Source organism: Anastrepha ludens, chromosome 2 (genome assembly GCF_028408465.1).
Source record: "Anastrepha ludens isolate Willacy chromosome 2, idAnaLude1.1, whole genome shotgun sequence".
NCBI classification, from domain to species: Eukaryota; Metazoa; Arthropoda; class Insecta; order Diptera; family Tephritidae; genus Anastrepha; species Anastrepha ludens.
In genome coordinates, this window is record NC_071498.1 from 167553598 (window position 1) to 167573193 (window position 19596).

Sequence of the window (19596 nt, forward strand, 5' to 3'; positions counted from 1 at the left end):
CTTTCTAACAGGAATTCTTATTTAAATGTCTTTAGAAGATATAAAATTTTCTTTTTAAAAGGAATTCTTTTTTAAAATGTCTTTAGAAAGTATAAAAGTTTCTTTCTAAAATAAATTCTTTTTAAATTTTTCTTTTCTAAAATTTCTTTTCATTATTTTTCTTCAATTCTTCATTTAGTCACGAAGTGAATGCACTTTTAAACTTTTCTTTCTGATTCAACACAAAATTTTCTCTAGTAACAAAGGGAATACTCAAAATGAAGAATACACTACACTTATAAATACAACTAAAAAAAACACAAAAAAAAAAAATTTATAAATAAAATGCAACAACTTTCTATAAAAAATATACTTATAATCTAATACAAATCGTTTATGTAACTTTACCTACAAACACAAATGAACAAAATTTTTCACACAACCTATATTTCACTACAAACTGAGCTTTTTCCCTCTTGCAACATGTGTGTGTGTGTACTATTCACTATCGCTACCTCTACTAACTACTTTGTACTACTCTCAACTTACTATTACTCTTTAGTACTATTGCTACTACTTTTGCTATGCTCCACTCACTCTCCACTTACCACCACGCGCTCAACACATTCCCGCTAGCCACAGGCCACCGCAGGTGGGCCAACAGGCTGCCATACCAACAACACCAACACAAAGGTATGAGATTTTAGCGCAGGAATGCGTTGAGTGCATGGACCAGCAAAAACAATTTCTTCATATTTTCTCGATGTGCTCTAATGACACACTTCTCTCTGTGTAAATGTTTGGAAATTTTCGTATTTTCTTAAACGAAGTACACCACAATAAAAATAGAAATTTAAAAAAAATTATTATAAATAAAGAATGTAATGAAATATGTATTTAAAAAAAGAACACAGTAAATACAACAACAACTACTTCTACTACAACTGAAAACTATAAAATTGTTTTTTTTTTTTGTCTGTATGTATTGTAGTCTATCCTACAATAACACGCTTATTTATTGCTGTTTCCATTACTCAATTTCTTCTTACAGAACTGAAAAATCAAATAGAAACGCAAGTAAATGAGCTAAAAACTCAAATAGAGGGAAAATGTGTCATGCAGTGATATGTCATCATATGATTATAAAAACAAAAGTATACCTACATATATATATATATATATATATAAATATATATAAACAACAACAAACACAAATAAATGCAGAAATGCATATGCAGAAGATATATAACAGAGCATAATTGAATTCTATAATTCAGAGTATAATTCATAACGGTAAAAATGCAAATGAAACTAATAATCAATAAATAAAAGAAAATAAAAAAAATAAAAAACAATAACAAAACAATTCCTACCAAAATTTACCATTTCCCGAAAAAGCAAAATTATATATACATACATACTCAAACAACAACAACCACAACTGCAGAGGAAGGAAAACGACAATGACCCCAAACAAGAAACCACAAAAAAAAACGATGAAAGAGATGAAAAAGAAGAGAAACTCGAAGACATACAACAAAAATGCTGACAGCAAATGAAATTATATATTAGCGTATAAATATATACACATATAACAACATATAGCAAATAAATGAATTGCATACTTATATACAACCAACAACAAAAAAAAAAACAAAAATCAACAACAAAAACAAAAAGTATATACCATATAAATGACATGAAAAATTATTAATTAATTAATTAAAAAGTCATTAAATAAATTAGTAATTTATCAAAATATTATTTCAACAACAAATAACACTTTACATTTACGAAAAATATATATACAAAAATATAGTAAATAACAAAAACAAAACAAATAAGTAATTTCAAATAAAAAATACAAACAATAAACCTGCTTACAAATGCATATATAAATATAAATTACATGGTAATCAATTCGACGTATTTGAATAATGTACATAACTACATAAAGCAAAAACAAAAAAACGAAAATCAAACGAAAAAAATGAAAGGACACAAAGCAAACAGCTATGCTACACAAATGAGCTAACCAAATACATTTAAAAACAAGTACTTACACCAACAAGCCACAACACAATTTACCAAAAAGTCAACAAAAAAAAAAAAAAACTATGTTATAAGCAAAGACATACTGTATGATTTACGCCCCGATACTCTACGCCAGAACTTACAAAATGAAAAAAAAAAAAACCAACCAAAAAGACAAGAACAACTTATACACGAACCAACCACAATGAAGTCAAGTAAATGATTGAAAATAGCGTTGCAAGAGCTTAAATTAAGCCTTGAACAACAACAAGTACAGCATGAACAACTGCACTTTCAACGCAAGCCAAACCCAGCACGCCTAGAGAGAACAACTACAATGCCATGCAAAGTGAGAGCGACGCTCTGCTAAGATCAGACGATTGAGAGTCGAATAACTGTGCTCCCTCCAGGCGCTCACGCTCACTAAACTGATTGCAGGCAAACTAATGCTACCACGGCACGCACATTTTTGCGAAAATGCACGTAGCGCCCAACAACAATAACACGATATGGATTGCACAGGCAGCCAAACACTACGAAAGAGAAAATTTACAATAACAAACAAGAAGAAGAAACCAAGAAAGAAATACATAATGGCGTTGCCAGCATGCGCCAGGCCAGACACAGCAGACAAGCGTGTAGAAAGTAAAACAATAAAGTAGAAAAAAAACACAAAAGAAAAAAAAACAAAAACAAAATAAGCATATAAGCATATAAGCAAATAAGCAAATAAATAAAAACTAGCGTAAAAGTTAGCAAGAATGAGAGAAATGAGATAAGTAAATAATGAAAGAGAGCGAAAGAAAAAGAGAAAAAAAGAGAAAGTAAACCTAAAACGAAATTGCCTTCAAAATTTAAATAAAATTTAAAATATAAAAATATTATTATTTAATATTAAAAGTACGCGAATTTTGGCATACATAATAACAACAAGAAACAAGCAACCAAAAAACAAAAACAAAAATAAGAAAACAAGAAAATACTAGAACAAAAAAACAAAAAAACTAAATTAAATCTATGAAATTATAAAAGAAAAAACATTTGAGCGCGTTGTTAGTAAAGAAATTGAAAAACAAAAACACAAAAAACAAAAACTTCAAAAGGAACTCTTTTCAATTTCATTCTACTCTAAATGATACTCAAATTCACTTGGAATTTAGGCAAACAAAAAATATAAAATAAAACTAAACTCAATACTCTAGACGAAGTTCACAGATACTCTCAACACAAAACCTAAAAACTAAAAACTGAAAACTTCAAACTAACCTTAATAATTTCCAAACAAATTAGTTGGTCCCTATAACTTATAAAATACCAACAACTATATGTACTCGTAAATACAACCTCAACCAGAACATTGCTGCACTGATTGCAACAAATTACAATATATAAACAAAACAAAAACAAAACCAAAAACCAAGAACAAAAAACAACCCATCAAACTGTACGAAATTGCATTTCGAATTCATCGAAGCAGGAAATTTAGCAAATCGAATATTGATAATTGGAAATTTGTTATTGATATTGGCAAATTGATATTTAAAACCAATCTATGAGACACAAATTTCAACAAACAACTGGCTAATCTGTAAAATTTCTTTCTTTTACTCAACTCCACCCCCCAAAAATAACCAAATAAAACACACAATGAGCCCCAATCTCTGAGATTACACTGAAACGAAGAAACTGCAAATGTAAGTAAAACTCCAGATTTTTCATATACATTTTTACTCACTGAAGCAACTAAAAATATATTTATTTATGAATAATATTTCAATTGAAATTTTTTTTTTTGTTATTAATGATTTTTGAAATTTTTGATTTTTTTTTTACACATAAAACAGTTGCACATGTAAATAAATCATCACGTGACACTTCTAACACACAAGTAAATACATAAACACATACATGTATAAGATACGATATGTAGCATACATAGATATAAACAGCCTGAAGTTAGAGCTTAAAGGTTCTAGATGCAGAAGCCATTTATTTGCTAAAATGGCAACCAGAAAAATCTACCCCAAAGCCACTCAAAATGCGAATAGGTCTATTTTGCGCAATTAATGTTAACTTTCATACTGCTAATTTTCATACTGTTAATTTTCATACTGTTAACTTTCATACTGTTAACTTTCATACTGTTAATTTTCATACTGTTAACTTTCATACTGTTAACTTTCATACTGTTAATTTTCATACTGTTAACTTTCATACTGTTAACTTTCATACTGTTCATTTTCATACTGTTCATTTTCATACTGTTTATTTTCATACTGTTAATTTTCATACTGTTAACTTTCATACTGTTAATTTTCATACAGTTAATTTGCATACTGTTAAAATAACTGTGAGCTGTGAATTTAGTTATCAACGAAGAAAGTGTTAGCGACGTCAAGAGAGCAGAAATTTCGTGTGCAATTCAAGTACAGGGTGATCCAAACAACGTTTGGAGTTTGAAGCGGACTCATAAATATTTTTCAATGCACTTTTTTTCTCTGGGATAGAGTAAATATTGCCATTAAACATGGTACATCATTACTATAAAATCGTAGAGTTCCAGGACCACAACGAATTTCTTCCTATCGGGTCTGTTTTGCGCCAATCTCGTAATTTCATTCCAGCTAAGCTTGTGCGGGCTTCTGACACCAGCTGACATCTCCAGGTGTTCGCTGGTCTGCCACGCCTGCGGCTTCCTTGGGGATTCCAGTCAATGATAACACTTGCTAAGTCACCATTTCCTTCTTCTTCTTCTTAATTGGCGCGATAACAGCTTACGCGATTTTGGCCGAGTTTAACAAAGCGCGAAAGCCGTTTCTTTCTCGTGGTAACCAGTGCCAATTGGACACACCAAGTGAAGCCAAGTCCTTCTCGACCTGATCTTTCCAACGCAGCTGGTACCGCATCGAGTACTTTTAGAGCTGTAGCGTGTGTATCCATTCAGACGACATTTCCACTGTGACGAATAATGGCCAATTCAGCCCCATTTTCGCATTCGGATCTCTAATAGTATTGACTTCTGCTGCATTTTGTCCTATAAATCAACATTCCAGATAATATTTGGCAGCAATATTTTGAGAATTTTTCGAAGGCATCTGTTTACAAAATCCTGTAATGAGCTTGTGTGAGCTGATATCGCACTTCACATTTCGCAACCATAAAGTAGAGTCGACCTTACATTAGAAAAATTCCCACTTTTGTACCCCATTAAATGTGTGATGCATTCCAAATTGCTTGCAGAGAGTCAGATGCCGCCACAGCTTTCTTTATTCGGTTTTTGATATCATTGCTCGAACCTCTAGAGACCGACAAAATGCCGCTTAAATAGCAGAAAAATTGTACATCTTCGAGTTCGGTACCATCAATTAAGAAATTTTGCGTATTAACTGTGTTTATACGCGTGACTTTGGTTTTCTGGTATTGGATCTTCAAGCCGGCTTTCTCAGCTGCTTCTCGCACTGCTAGCAACATCGCTGCCATGCCAAGCTAATTGTGGGTCAAAAGACAGCTGTCATCTGCATAGTCAAGATCTACTAGGCACCTTTGCAGTGCCCAGTTAATACCGCCTCCGGATAACGAGGCACAGTAAAAAATTATCTTCGCTAAACGAGTTAAATAGCCGCTTTCAGGTGGCCTGTTGATACCAGCGTTTCGACTGATTCAGTCCATTTTAATATTTTCCAAATTCTTTTGAGCAAAAAATTGTTAGCCATTAACTAAATTTCCGGTCTATCACAGTTTTTAATTTTGCTGTCAAAGTTGAAAAAGTCCGCTACTCAATTTCAAATGCTTGGTGGACCACCTTGTAGCAGAATAGACCTAAGCGCACACTAAGATATTCTTACCCACATATCTGTCAAAAGTTCTTCTACTCTGCTTAAACTTTCTCCACTCAGTCGAAAACTTTTAGCAACTCTTCGATTTCAAACAGCAAACGAACAGTGAACCCTATTACACTTCAGCATTCATAAAATCGTTAGATTATTTAATAAATACTTAGTACATACAGAAATAGTTTTAAATTGCCATGAACCATGGATAGTATAAATAATTAACCAAACAAGTTAAGATTACAATTCTGTTAGTGCCCGCATAAGTGACTCTTACCGCCCATCAAACCGGCGGCAAGGCGCATATGTTTCAAGCGGCAAAACAGATTTAAGCATATTTGTGATAGATAATAGAAAAAACACATCCCACAAGCCGAAAATTGCACCATTGAATATTCAGCCTATCCACAGAACCTACATTTGGAAAGTTTTTTCTCCCCCAATAGCCATAAAGAGCTGACACCCCCGAATTTGAATAGAAGCCCTCTAGAGAATTCAAAATTGGGCACCCGAAATAATCGAATTTTTTATATTATATTGTAAAATAGATTTCCAAAAAATATGTACGTATGTAGTGACCACGCCCATAAACGAATTTTGAATTTTTGAAATACTTAAGTAAGATGAACATTTATTCGTAAACACATACAGATGTATGTTACTGTATTCAGTAGGTAGTAAGACAGGTGAGCGAGAGTTAAGCAAGTGCAGCTGTGATAGGTTTAAGTGAATCTTCTCATCTGCTCTCAAGAATAAAACAAAAAAAAAAAAGATTTTTGATTAGAAATAAAAGTGAATACAATAAATAGTGGAAAAAATATGTAATGTCTCTCATAAGCATATAATAAATTCAATAGTTTCTAGTTAACCTCAGCCACAGGTAACAGCATTGACCGTCTTTCACATGATTTTGCACTTAAATGTCTCTTAACTGAAAAAAATGTTTCCCACGTGTCCAGTAAATGTCTGTGCAGGTATTTAGAGTTTGTTTTTCATACATCCATTCAATGAATTTCACATTTTCCAAATGCTGCCTACTTAAAAAATTATTTTCCAAAAAAAATATGTTATCTAAACATTCTTTCGCAAATTTTTAGTAATATTTTAGCCATTCATCCTTTCGATGAATTCAACACTTTTCATATAATGGCTGATCTGCATATTATCCAACCATTCTTTCGCAAATTTTTAGTAATATTTAAGCCATTCATCCATTCGATGAATTCAACACTTTTCATATAATTTGATTGATATAACATAGTTTTGCACTTAAATATCTCTTCACTGAAAAAATTGTTTCCCACGTGTCCAGTAAATGTCTGTGCGGGTATTTAGAGTTTCTTTTTCATACATCCATTCAATGAAATTAACATTTTCCAAATGCTACCCACTTAAAAAATTATTTTTCAAAAAAAAAAATATGTTATCCAAACATCATTTCGCAAATTTTCAGTAATATTTTAACCATTCATCCTTTCGATGAATTCAACACTTTTCATTTAATGGCTAATCTACATATTAACCAAACATTCTTTCACAAATTTTTAGTAATATTTTAGTCATTCATCCTTTCGATGAATTCAAAACTTTTGATATAATGACATATCTATCTAACTGTGGATTATTTGTGGAACACCTGCCTTCCACCCAAATATTATAAAACATAATTTGTGAGCACATTTTGTAGAACTCTCAGCCAGTTTTCAATTGGAATCGAGCACAAATAGTATTTTTTCGTTCAAATGCTACATTTTTAATAAAACAAATAATGTTCCAAGTGCTCAAAAAATGCCTATGTACGTTTTTTAGAAATTTTTCAGTCATACATCCTTTCGACGAAATCATAATTTTTCACGTAGTCGACAATTTTTCTCATTATACTTCAATCTAAAGTAATTTAAAATTAATTTGGCTTCCGAGAAATGCCTCAAATGGCAAAAATACAAAATTAAAGTGTTTTCGAATCATACTTTTCATAGAATTTTAATAATGAAACTTGTACAAGTGTTCTAAAAACTACTCTAAAAATTTTTTGTAGAGCGTATTCTACTTATTACTATGTGTGTGAGATAATCTTTTTAGAACTTTTTCAGTCATACATCCTTTCGACGAAATCATCACTGATAAAAAACTAATGATTATGCACTAATTTCACACTAGTTTTTATTAAATGCACAAAGTGTGAATAAATAAACATTTTTCAACCATACATCCTTTAGATGAAAATTTTATTTTCTTAGTTGAAACTCATGGAACAGTACATCATTTGTTACTTCAAAAATTTTGGGAATTTATTGCGGCCTTCTTTCCATAATCCTTTTCATTGTGCTCCATTTTTGTTGAAATTTTTATTGTTGAAAAGTGCAGTAATTTTTCTGAATTCCATCAAATTTGTATAAAAAGTTTACCCACCATACATCCTTTCGACGACTTTAAGGGACTATACATTACGAGATTTAGGTAGTCATTCCAGAGATTTGCTTGTTTGTAAGACATTTGCAAAAATTCTTGAATTTTCATTCCCCTCAATACTGGGGATTTTTTTTTTTTGAATTGTGCAGCGGCGCAGCGAAGATATTTAATCGGAATTTCATCACCTGAACACAAGCACTAGAGCATAACTCATCTCGTTACACAAACAACGAATATTTTATGGAATTTTTTATAACTGTATACATGCATCGGATACTCAATCTTTATACTTATTGTTTGTATGCCCCTAAATTTGCACATTTACTAATGCATATATATATGTATGTATATAAATATATATATTTATATCGCTGCACATATCACTGATATCTTTTTTCAATACAAGACTAATATAAATACTTATTATCATTAAATATATACAAATATCTACTTATATACCACCTACATTTGTATATCCATACATATATTCATATAGGTATCTACGCATAACATTGCCATGTCTACATCTTAACATATCCATGTACAAATTTTAAAAAAAAAAAAATTTATAATATTTGTTATATCAGAAAAAAATTCATGAGCATCTATTATACCATTATATAACACATACATCTCCACATTTTTTTACATATACATATAATTATGCATACGAAAACTTACATAAAAAATATATATCTCAATGTCACTTACTATATCTTTTTCTCTATTTTCTTTATCTTTCTCTCTCTTTCTCTTTTACTTGCTGTCTCTCTTTGTTACTCATTTTACTATGCTGTTTTGTACAACAAACAACTTTAACTTTATATGTGTGAATTAAATGTTCTATACTTTTAATGTATATTTGTGCGTGTCATTAATTACAATAGTATTTGAGTTGTTTTTGTTTTTTTTTGTTTTTTGAGACAAATCACTAGCATAAAACAAACTGTGTCAGCCAACTTGAAAAATTGCGAGATAAATAAGAAATGTTGTATGTACGTATATATGTATGTTATAATAAGTAAGCGAAAATATTGTCGACACATACTCTTCTCACGACTACTACTACAAAAACAACAAACAATACAAGCCAGCATAACAACCTACAACAACAAGTGCTACAACCGCAAACCGGTACGAACATGCATCCATCACTTAAACTCGATGCCCTGTAACTCTTTTATACTCAACCGAGAGGGGATACACAACAACAAGGAAGCGTTTCTCATCACCAAAAATTTCACACGCATAACTTCATTACTACACACTCACACGCATTGTGTGGGGAATTAAGCTTTGTATTTACATACGTGTATGTGTATCTCTCTATACCAAAGGCACATGTATTTGATTTTGTTGTAATAATTGTACTGTTTAATGCGCCATACTCTCTTTGTTAACTCTATGTTATTAATAGGGCGCTGTTTACAGCATTTTTGATGACTATGTGTACATATCTGTGGGCGTGTTACATAGTAGCTTAAATTGAAATGAAAGTTGGTATTAAATTTTTCTGCTAACTTCTTCTTAGCATTAACATTTGCTGTAAATTTGAATAAAGAATATTGGTAATAAATATTAAGAACGCTGTTAAGCAAACAATTTCTTATTTAGCGGCTTAAGCTGATATAGTGTGTGTCCACAGATATATCTATGTGTGAGTGTTTGCATTCAAACGTCGCATTTATAAATAGATCTTTGTAAGTCAATTCCAAACAAATAACGTTTGGCAACTGTAGAACAGGCTTCAAATGAGTATAGATTTCTTGATAGCAATAAATTAGCGTTTATGCTTAGTACTAACAGAACAAGAAGAAGAAGAAGAAGAAGAAGAAGTTGTTGATTTGGAGGAATATAAATTTCTAGTACTACTCATTCTTTGCTGGATAACCAGTAAAGTAGCTAAAATTGAATAACTTAAAAACCTTTGTGTAGACTTTGTACGACTGAGTACTAAAAACTCACCCAGTCGACGAAGGGTGAGAATAAAAAATCATGGCGTATGCAGTGCGAATATTCTTGCAGAACCTTAACAGACTTTGCACGCCTGAAATCTTCAAATTCATCCAATCAATGAAATCGCAGGAATAATAAGATATGGAAGCATTTAGTGAGTCACATAAAACAGCAATGCATACAACTTCCCCTGCTTCTTGATCGCTGCGATAACAGCTTAAGCGATTTTGGCTGAGTTTAGCAGAGCGGCAGTTGTGTCCTTCTAGGCATACAACTAGGGCTTGAAAATTAAAATACTGAGCATTCACCGATCAACGAGTTCTGCCTATCAGAACTTGAAAATGCGCATTGTATGCATTCCATTGGTGTAGAAATTTTATAGATTTCATAAAATTAAGAAGCCGGTTCATATTCTCTTTCTTTCCCAGTGCGGATAATTCACATTCGTAAACAAGTGCGCTCTCTAAAAATCTGTCATGCGAGTAATCGGTGAGAGAGCATTCAAGGTCTTTGCCTGAATCCCCGCTATTTTTTAGAAAATATATATTCAAATTATCGCGAGTAGGAAAACGAAGCCTTGTTGATCATTCCAATTCACGCAAATCCCAACACAAACTCGGTTAAAGCATAAATGAGTTGAGCGATTGCCTTAGAAAAATAAGTGAACTGATGAACGTTGATTCCTCCAGTCCATAGGCCGCTCCAAGCAGTTATTTTCAATAGATGTAGGTATTGGCTGTTCTTGAATGGCTTCGGCTTGCTCTTCACCTCAAATGCGGCAATTTTGCTTATTGACGTGGCCATTAAGCCAAAAATGGGTGCACCATATGTTGGCCTGAGCGCGCGATGAACTCTTTTCACAGAGCATCGATTTTTGTAGGATAATCGTACGATTTGTAAACGTTTTTGAGGCGTGTAAGTCTTACCGTGATGTAATGTCCATGAATAACGAAAAAAATTATGTATTTATTTTGACAGTAGTCATGCGAGATCTCTCGAAAAATCGTATTGGAAAAACTACCTCCAATCTGATCACCCTTTATATGTATTCAAATTTATAAGTAATAATTAATATTTATTAAAGATCTCGCAGCGCTACTCGTTAATTCGTAAATACGATTAGTATATGCAATGGCATTACATGTAAAAACATAAAGTTTCATGTTCTTGCTAATAAAGTGCGCATCACGGAAATTAAAGCTACATACATTGATAACTAGTTTGTGTAATACAGAATATAATGAGCGGAAATTGTATTGTTGCCCCCCTCTCATATGCGGTATGTGTGTGAGAGAGAGAGAGCGCTCAATAAGCGAAACAGTGCCGGTCACTAAGCGAAGCAGTGCCGATCACTAAACGTAGCAGTGCCGATCACTAAGCGCAGCAGTGTCGATTACTAAGCGAAGCAGTGCCGATCACTAAGCCAAGCAGTGCCGATCACTAAACGTAGCAATGCCGCTCACTAAGCCAAGCAGTGCGGATCACTAAGCGAAGCAGTGCCGCTCACTGCAGCAGGCAAAGCGAAGAGCGCTAGGTTTATAGCCAGGCTATTTTGTAACTGAAAACAGAGAAACTAACATTCCCAAAAAGGTATACGAAAAAGAGAAAAACTGTCCAAGTTTTATGCTAGTTATATGAATTATAAGTGCACATTGATAGTCAACTGTTAAGATAACATTTATATGTTAACACTACATAAGTGGTTATGTTACGCGACAATTATGTGCAATACGATGCTCTCAAAAGTTGTGTTATTTTAGGACAAATTTGTTGCCTACATTTAAGCGAAAAAAAAATGAATTGTTAACACTTTTATTGTTAATTTTAAATTATTTAATTAATTGTTATAACTTTAATAGTTAATTTTAAATGATTTAATTAAATGTTATAACTTGTATTGTTAATTTTATTTGACGTTAAATGTTATTTATTATATTTGGTTCTTTTATTCCTATATGAAGGAGCTTTAATTTATATATAGGACCTCAATTTAATTTTAATTGTTAAATAGTTTTTATTAAAATTAAACTAATATGATGTGTTGATGTGCTTGTTCAAAAAAAAAAATTATTTAATTAATTTTAACGAAACTGAAAAATTAATTAATTTTAGCGAAACTGAAAAATTAATTTATAACTAACTTTTTATTGGTACTGAAAAACTAATTAATTTTGTCGAAATTTATAACTAACTTCTTAATTGTAAGTTTTGTTCGGTAGCACCTGTTGCGCCTCCCTGCACTGCTTTCACACAAATAGGCGCGTAGATATTTGCGTTAGTGGCAGCAAAGCAGACAGTCAAAAAATATGCCAACACAAAAAATGTGTGCGCGCCAGGCTAAATAAAAGGGGGCGGGAGGGCGTTAATAAAAAAATGGCATTCGTCTGTAATCTCAGAATTTTTTTCTCTTAATATAAAATTAATTCATATTGGAAAAAAGTGAATTTACAATTCGCGTCTCAAAATATAACTTCTACTTTATTTGCTAGAATTTATGTGAAAATAATTTCCATTTTTTTCTCAAGCTTGATGTGCGCCCTTTTTATTTAAAATTTTCCAAAATTTTTTAAATTTCTACAACTTTTTATGTGCTCATCATTTTCTTTCCCTTCCAAGTGCAACTTTATTTGCCTAACTATGTAATTTTCAACGCATCCCTCTTGTTAGCATTGCCTCAATAGAAGAATTTCAACTCTGCATGTATATATTATATGTTTTTCACAACAACAAAATACTCAAATAATAATACTAATAAATGTATGTATTTATTGTATGTATAATATTATATATTTCCTTAGTACAATGTTTAGAATTGTTGTTTATGGCTTTGTCGTGTCAAATACTAGTACTTATGAATAAATTGTATAATCAAATCTGAAAAAGAAAAATCAAGAGACATAAAATGAGTTAAGCAAACAAGAGCCAACGAAATTGGAGAAATACTACAAGAAAGCCTCGTTGCAATACAGAAAATATAAAATTAATTTGAAAACATTAACATTATTAGCGTGCATATTATAGGATTATGAGCTTAAGAAACTGCAAACAGAATTTCAGAAATAATTTAAAAAAAAAAATCTATAATGAAGCTTTGTGGTAAAAATATTTTTCTGCAATTTACAGAGTAGTCGAAAAAAAATACAGTCGCATAGAAGGTACCCACTATTTTTAGCTAAACAAAGGATATTTCAATTCTGCTAACTCTGTTTTAGAAATCTAAATAACTAAAACCAAAGTAACTAATTTTTGACAAAAAAAAGAAATATATTTTCTCTCAATAATTCTATACACCGGTTTCCTTTAACCACTCAAAAACAAAAAAACAGCATTCCAGCACCTTCAAACTCACAAAAACTTTATGAGCAAAAGCAAAAGTTCTACCCAACCTACTAGTGAATTGTCCAAACCCTTAGAGCAGATCCAAACTTAGAGATTTAGTCATTTAGTCTATTGTATAAGTCGCTTCACAGTCTTTTCTATGGACATATTTGAAAACGCGTATACCCAAAATATAATATAAACAGACGAACTTACACACTTTTCCAGCTAGGAAATTTACTTTGTATAAATAAATAAATATTCAAACGCTCCTTTGTCACCTATTGAAGACTCCTTGAACTATAAAAATTTTACTTACCCAACTTCTCATGCGCGTAAATCTTTAATTCCTCAAATTTCATAGTAGCGTAGTTATTTCACTTGAAACTAGTAAATCGATATTTAAAATTAGTAAACGAAACCCAGACTTTGCGACTGTTAATTTAGCAAAAAAGGTATAGAATTTATTAAAAAGCAAAGTAAACAAGTTCTAAACTGATTTAGTATAAAGACACGAAATATAACTGAGTAAAAAATATAAGAAAAAACAATATTTAGTAACATGAGAAAACAACAACAACAACACTGCATACTAGAAACAAAACGAGTTGACACAAAATTAGAGAAATGGAAAAGTTAAGTAAATGAAAATCGAAAGTTAAAATAAAAACCAACGGCAACCCTGCTTGTTGTGAAATGCCTTCATTGGTGAGCAATTTGTATGAGAGCGAAGCGCAAAACACATCTACACACACATACATAGAATAAGCAACAAGTACACAAATGTATGTGACACGATTATAACGAGAATTAGGCAGACCAAAAAAAAACAAAAAAAAAAATAGATGTGTAAAAGTATATTGAAACAAAAAAAAATATTGAAATTAAAAAAAATATTGAAATTAAAAAATATTAAAATTTCAAATATATTGAAACTATAAAAATATTAAAATTTCAAAAATATTAAAATTAAAAAAAGTATTAAAATTAAAAAACACACACAAGCAAACACAAATTAGCTAAGTTGGTAAACACAAACAAAAGCACATAAGTTTGTAGTTTTGCTTTCAAACGAATGTATGTGTAATAGAATGAAATGTGAAATGCATGAAAATAACAGGAGAGGCAAAAAACAAAAGACAAACAAAAAAAAAACAAAGTGCACGAGGCTAAAGGCAAACACATAAACTACCAATGCAGCATGAAGCAAGAACAAGCAAAACAAGCAAACAATGACTTATACAACAAATATACACATACATGCAAACAAAAGTATATACAAACATATAAAGTATCTAACAACAACATTTATATATAAATAGTTGCGATATTATGTTGAACAAAAACAAAGAACATGTAAAACAAAAACAAAGAAACAAAAAACAAAAGGTCGAAAAACAAAAACCAAAGAACAAAGAACAAAAAACAAAAACATTTAAAACCCTAAACAAGCAAGCAAAAACAAATTCATAGCGATACATACATAAAGAGAAATTCAAATACAAAACAAAAAGCAGAAAAATGATGTTGCATTAATTAAATTGTTACTTTGAAAATTTAACAAACAAAAACAAAAAAAAAAAAATACAAAAAAACTTAAATAAAAATTATATAAACTAAAACAAAATCTGAATGTTGTTCTTTTATTTCTTGTTGTACTCGTACTTTGCTAATTACTCACTATCTCTCTCTCTTTCGCTGCATAAGCATACATACATGCATACCTACCACACATGCGACCCACTTCTACCAACCAGCCGTTACTTACTTCAACTCACACATTCTCTCGCTCTCTCTTTCGCTGCATAAGAATACATACATGCATACCTTTACCACACAAGCGACTTTGTATGCGCCCACTTCTACCAACCAGCCGTTACTTACTTCCACTCACACATAAGCATACATACATGCGACTTTCTATGCTCCCAGCTGTTACTTACTTGAACTCACATATTTCCTCTCTCTCTCTTTCTCTATATAAGCAACACACATGCGACTTTGTATGCGCCCACTTCTACCAACCAGCCGTTACTTACATACTTCCACTCACACAGCGCACAAACGAGGTTCTCACATATTGCAAACACACACCTACAGTTACTTTCTGCTCTTTCATATCACCATCACGAAGATCTCACAATGCCAAGCATTTATTGTTGTCAGTTCTTTTCTATTAGAGAATCAACACTCTCTCGCTCTTTTTAAAATATGCGTACTTATTTTTGAGCGGTTTTGCATCACTAGCTTGTCAGCTCTCCCTCTTTCTCTATATATAATATAATAAGGTGGCGGCGATCGTAGTAGCGATACTTTGCACTCAGCGAATTTGACAGCATAGCTGTGTATGTACATATGTGAAGTCGCACTTGTGCAATTTATGCGAGTGTTGTTTGTGTAATTTTTTCTTCTACTTTTATTCTTGTACGCATTTTCGAATCTCTCTCCCAAACAACTGCAACAATGTTACGTCTCGCACTCTCTAATGGGCGCATTCTTGTTTCTATCATTCATATATACGCCGCTCTCTTCACTTTCTCTCGCTCTTCTTCTTCTATTTACGCCCTCTCTCAACCTCTATCTCCTTCTATCTACCTCTATCCTTATTCCTATATATCTTCTTCTGTCTCTCTCTCTCTCTCTATCTTTCTGCTCGCATTCCCATTCAAAATGGCAACCAATAAGCAGAACAAAAGCTCAAGCTCTTACATTCTTGAACACTCATTAGGTTTGCTTTGGGCTTTCCAGAGCCTTTAGAGCAGGCTGACTGGCACTTATGATCCAATTTGTTTTATATCGACTAGTCGCGACATAGCACTAAACATTTGATATTGAAGTGGAAGCACCATTTGTTTGCATTTTGTTAAACGGATTAGGACAAGTTTTCACTCAGTCAATTAATTTTTCGATCTTTAATTCTAATTTTCAAATTTGTATCACAAATATCAAACAAATTCGTCAGATTTTTCATAGCTGCTCGTTGTTAAGGCGAAAAATAAAAAAAACACAAAATTGGGCGAGTAACTTCGGCTGCCATGTCACAGGGCCATGGGCAGCTGATTACTGTCCTGAAACGAGCAAAGCATTCTAAGAGCTCTGTTAGTCAAGACTTTAACATAATTTTACATAACTTAGGCAAACCTACCGTACCAGCAACACAAGTTTATTGTTCCCTAAAACTCCATTTAACTGTGAAAATGTTGTGAGATTTAGGTTTTAGAGGTACTTTTAAGTTATGTATATTATGTTAAATAAATTGAGTGCCGTGACATAATGAAACTCTTGGGGCTTTTATGCTCTTGGGATTCTCTACTTCTGCTTAATTGGCGCGATAACCGCTTATGCGATTTTGGCCGAATTTAACAAAGCGTACCAGTCGTTTCTATCTCGCGCTAACCGGCGCCAGTTATAAACACCAAGTAAAGCCAAGTCCTTCTCCACCTCATCTTTCCAAAGCAGAGGAGGCCTTTTTCTTCGTCTACTACCACCAGCTGTTACCGCATCGAATACTTTCAGAGCCGGAGCGTTTGTATCCATTCGGACGACATGACCCAGCCAGCATAGCCGCTGGATCTTTACTCGCTGTGCTTTGTTTATGTCGTCATAAAGCTCATACAGCTCATCGCTCCATCGTCTGCGATATTCGCCGTTGCCAACGTGCAAAGGTCCAAAAATCTTACGCAGAATCTTTCTCTCGAACACTCCAAGCGTCGCTTCATCGGATGTTGTCATCGTCCACGCTTCTGCGCCATACGTTTGGACGGGCATGATGAGAATCTTGTAGAGTGTTAGTTTTGTTCGTCGAGAGAGGACTTTACTACTCAATTGCCTACTTAGTACAAGGTAGCGCTTGATGGCAAGAGATATTCTACGTTGGATTAGGCCAGTTCTTGGAATTAGTCCAGTTCAAATTGCAACGATGTAACATGAGCGTAGAATGTCCTGAAGTTTTTTCGTATATCAGCAATCACAATCTTAATTTTTATTGCAAACTACCCTGTTTTGTTGCATCAGCTGGTTCTATCGAATTCGCTGAGAACCGGTTAAGGACCTGATGGTGGCCTGACCTCTAAAAACGTTTCAGTATGTTGTGCTGTGACAGCATTTAACCACAGTTGGGCACCCAGGTCTGGCCAGACTAGCTTTGATTTTGGACAAGAATTTAACTTGTTGCTATTATAGTTAACGACCTCTAGCGGTACCTTTCGCAACTTGTAAGCTTCTTATTAAGGACGCACTAATCAGTTCCGTAAATCAAAGGTTGATTAGTGTCAATACCTGTGAAATTGCTAGGCAAACATGGCCAATACTAAATCTACGTCTGTCAAAGAATCTTGCAAAATTGAGTAGACTTCCAATTAGGACCTTAGTAGAGGCCCTCACAAGATATTGTCTCATAGCAAGTCATGCAAGGAGTTTAGGCGTTTACATGAATGATTTCTGTCGTAGCTGCAGGAATGAGGAGGAGTTGGAAACAATTCAACACCTTTTTTGCACATGCCCAGCTCTAGCCAAAAACAGGAACCGTTATTTGAGATCCTACTTCTTAATGAATACAGATGAACTATACACTTTAGGTATCAACAACCTTTTACGCTTTGTCAAAAGCTCAGGATGGTTCAATATGGGAAGGGAAATGTAGCCAGCCCCAGCGGCTCACAACGGACCCATTTCGTGGTCTACGTGGCATCTTTGTCTCTATTTGCGATGCGGCTGCCAAACCTAACCTAACCTCGTGCGACTTAAGCCTCCTAAAATTTAATTTTCTATCGATTTCTGGATATAACCTTTTAAAAACGACCGTCGAACAGTACCACAACAAAGGTCAGGCCCGGTTGCCCACCCGAAAGTTTGAGAAAAAATGTCCAACAAAGGGTTATTGGCTTACATTGCTGTTAGCACGTTTAATAAGATCTGCTGACTGACATTTTTTTGACGTGATAACGTCTTATAATTCGATTTAGCCGGCTGCACGCACCAAAAATGTGCCGTTAGCTTGCTCAATCGTCGTTATCTTGCTCATTCGTCGTTATCTTGCACAATTGTTGTTATCTTTCTCATGCGCCGTTACCTTGCTTGAACTGCAAGCGAAAGCGCGGAACGAACGACAAAGAGCACAATCGTAATGTATCTTGTCTATCTTCTATGTCTATGTCTGATGTGTCTTGAAAAATGAAAATCGATGATGTTGCCTCTTAGAGTTGTTGACTTATTAACGTCAGATATACAATCGAAATTGAACATATCTTTCATGAATTTGATAAATGTTTCGTCATTTTTCACGCTTGTGTAAATGTAACTTGATCTATTCCATTGCGATTCCATTTACCTCCTCCTCTATATCTATACAAAATATCTATCAAACAAATAAAATTAAAATTTTGTTTTGAAAAATGCAAGCATTCCATCAGTATTTTCTTATGACGTTGTCACGTTAAACTATCGTCAGTAAACCGACTTTACAGGCAACCTCTTTTTTTTCTTGTTCACTCCTCTCGGGAGCATTGGGCCTCCACAAGACTCTTTCATCGTATAAGGTTCAATGCTATTGTTTTCGCACCGTGCCATGAGATGTCCGCATCTGCTAGTTCGCGCAGCATCGACCTTCTCTAAGTTTTTTTTGGTCGACCGCGACCTTTGCTCCCCTTCGGACTCCAAGCACCCTAATTACGCACATTTTTTCATTCGAATCTACGTAATCAGGTGTTACCTCATTCTTGCGATTCTCATAGAGTACTATCATTACTCAGCTAGAGTATTTCTGTGCTTCAGTTTCATTTAACTAATTTAGTTTCCTTACAGTATTTCTGAAACCGAGGTTATTTCCTTACACTTACTCAATTTAAAAAATATTTAGATACGCTTTTATTAAATTTTAAGGGGCGATGTATTTTCGGTTATTTGTAGTCAAAAAACCCGAAGTAATCATTTATACACGTTTCCCATTTTCCTGGATGCTCTTAAGTTTGTTAAGTTACTTTTAAGTCTACAATAATTACACTATAAGTCTTGGCTAACACAACTCGTATTCTGTATTTCCTGTAACATTCTGTTATCAACAGAAACC

At 33.2% G+C, this 19596-nt stretch overlaps 1 protein-coding gene across 3 annotated transcripts in view; it reads left to right on the forward strand.

Annotated features, from left to right (window-relative positions):
• The window catches only part of LOC128855791 (complexin), a 124491-nt gene extending 122272 nt beyond the window's left edge, over positions 1-2219 (forward strand). For all 3 annotated transcript variants that reach the window (XM_054090973.1, XM_054090971.1, XM_054090972.1), the window contains exon 4: positions 1031-2219. In XM_054090973.1, coding sequence (XP_053946948.1) covers positions 1031-1104 — 74 coding nt within the window. In that variant the 3' untranslated portion in view covers positions 1105-2219. The remainder of the gene's footprint in view (positions 1-1030) is intronic.
• Positions 2220-19596: the final 17377 nt, after the last annotated feature.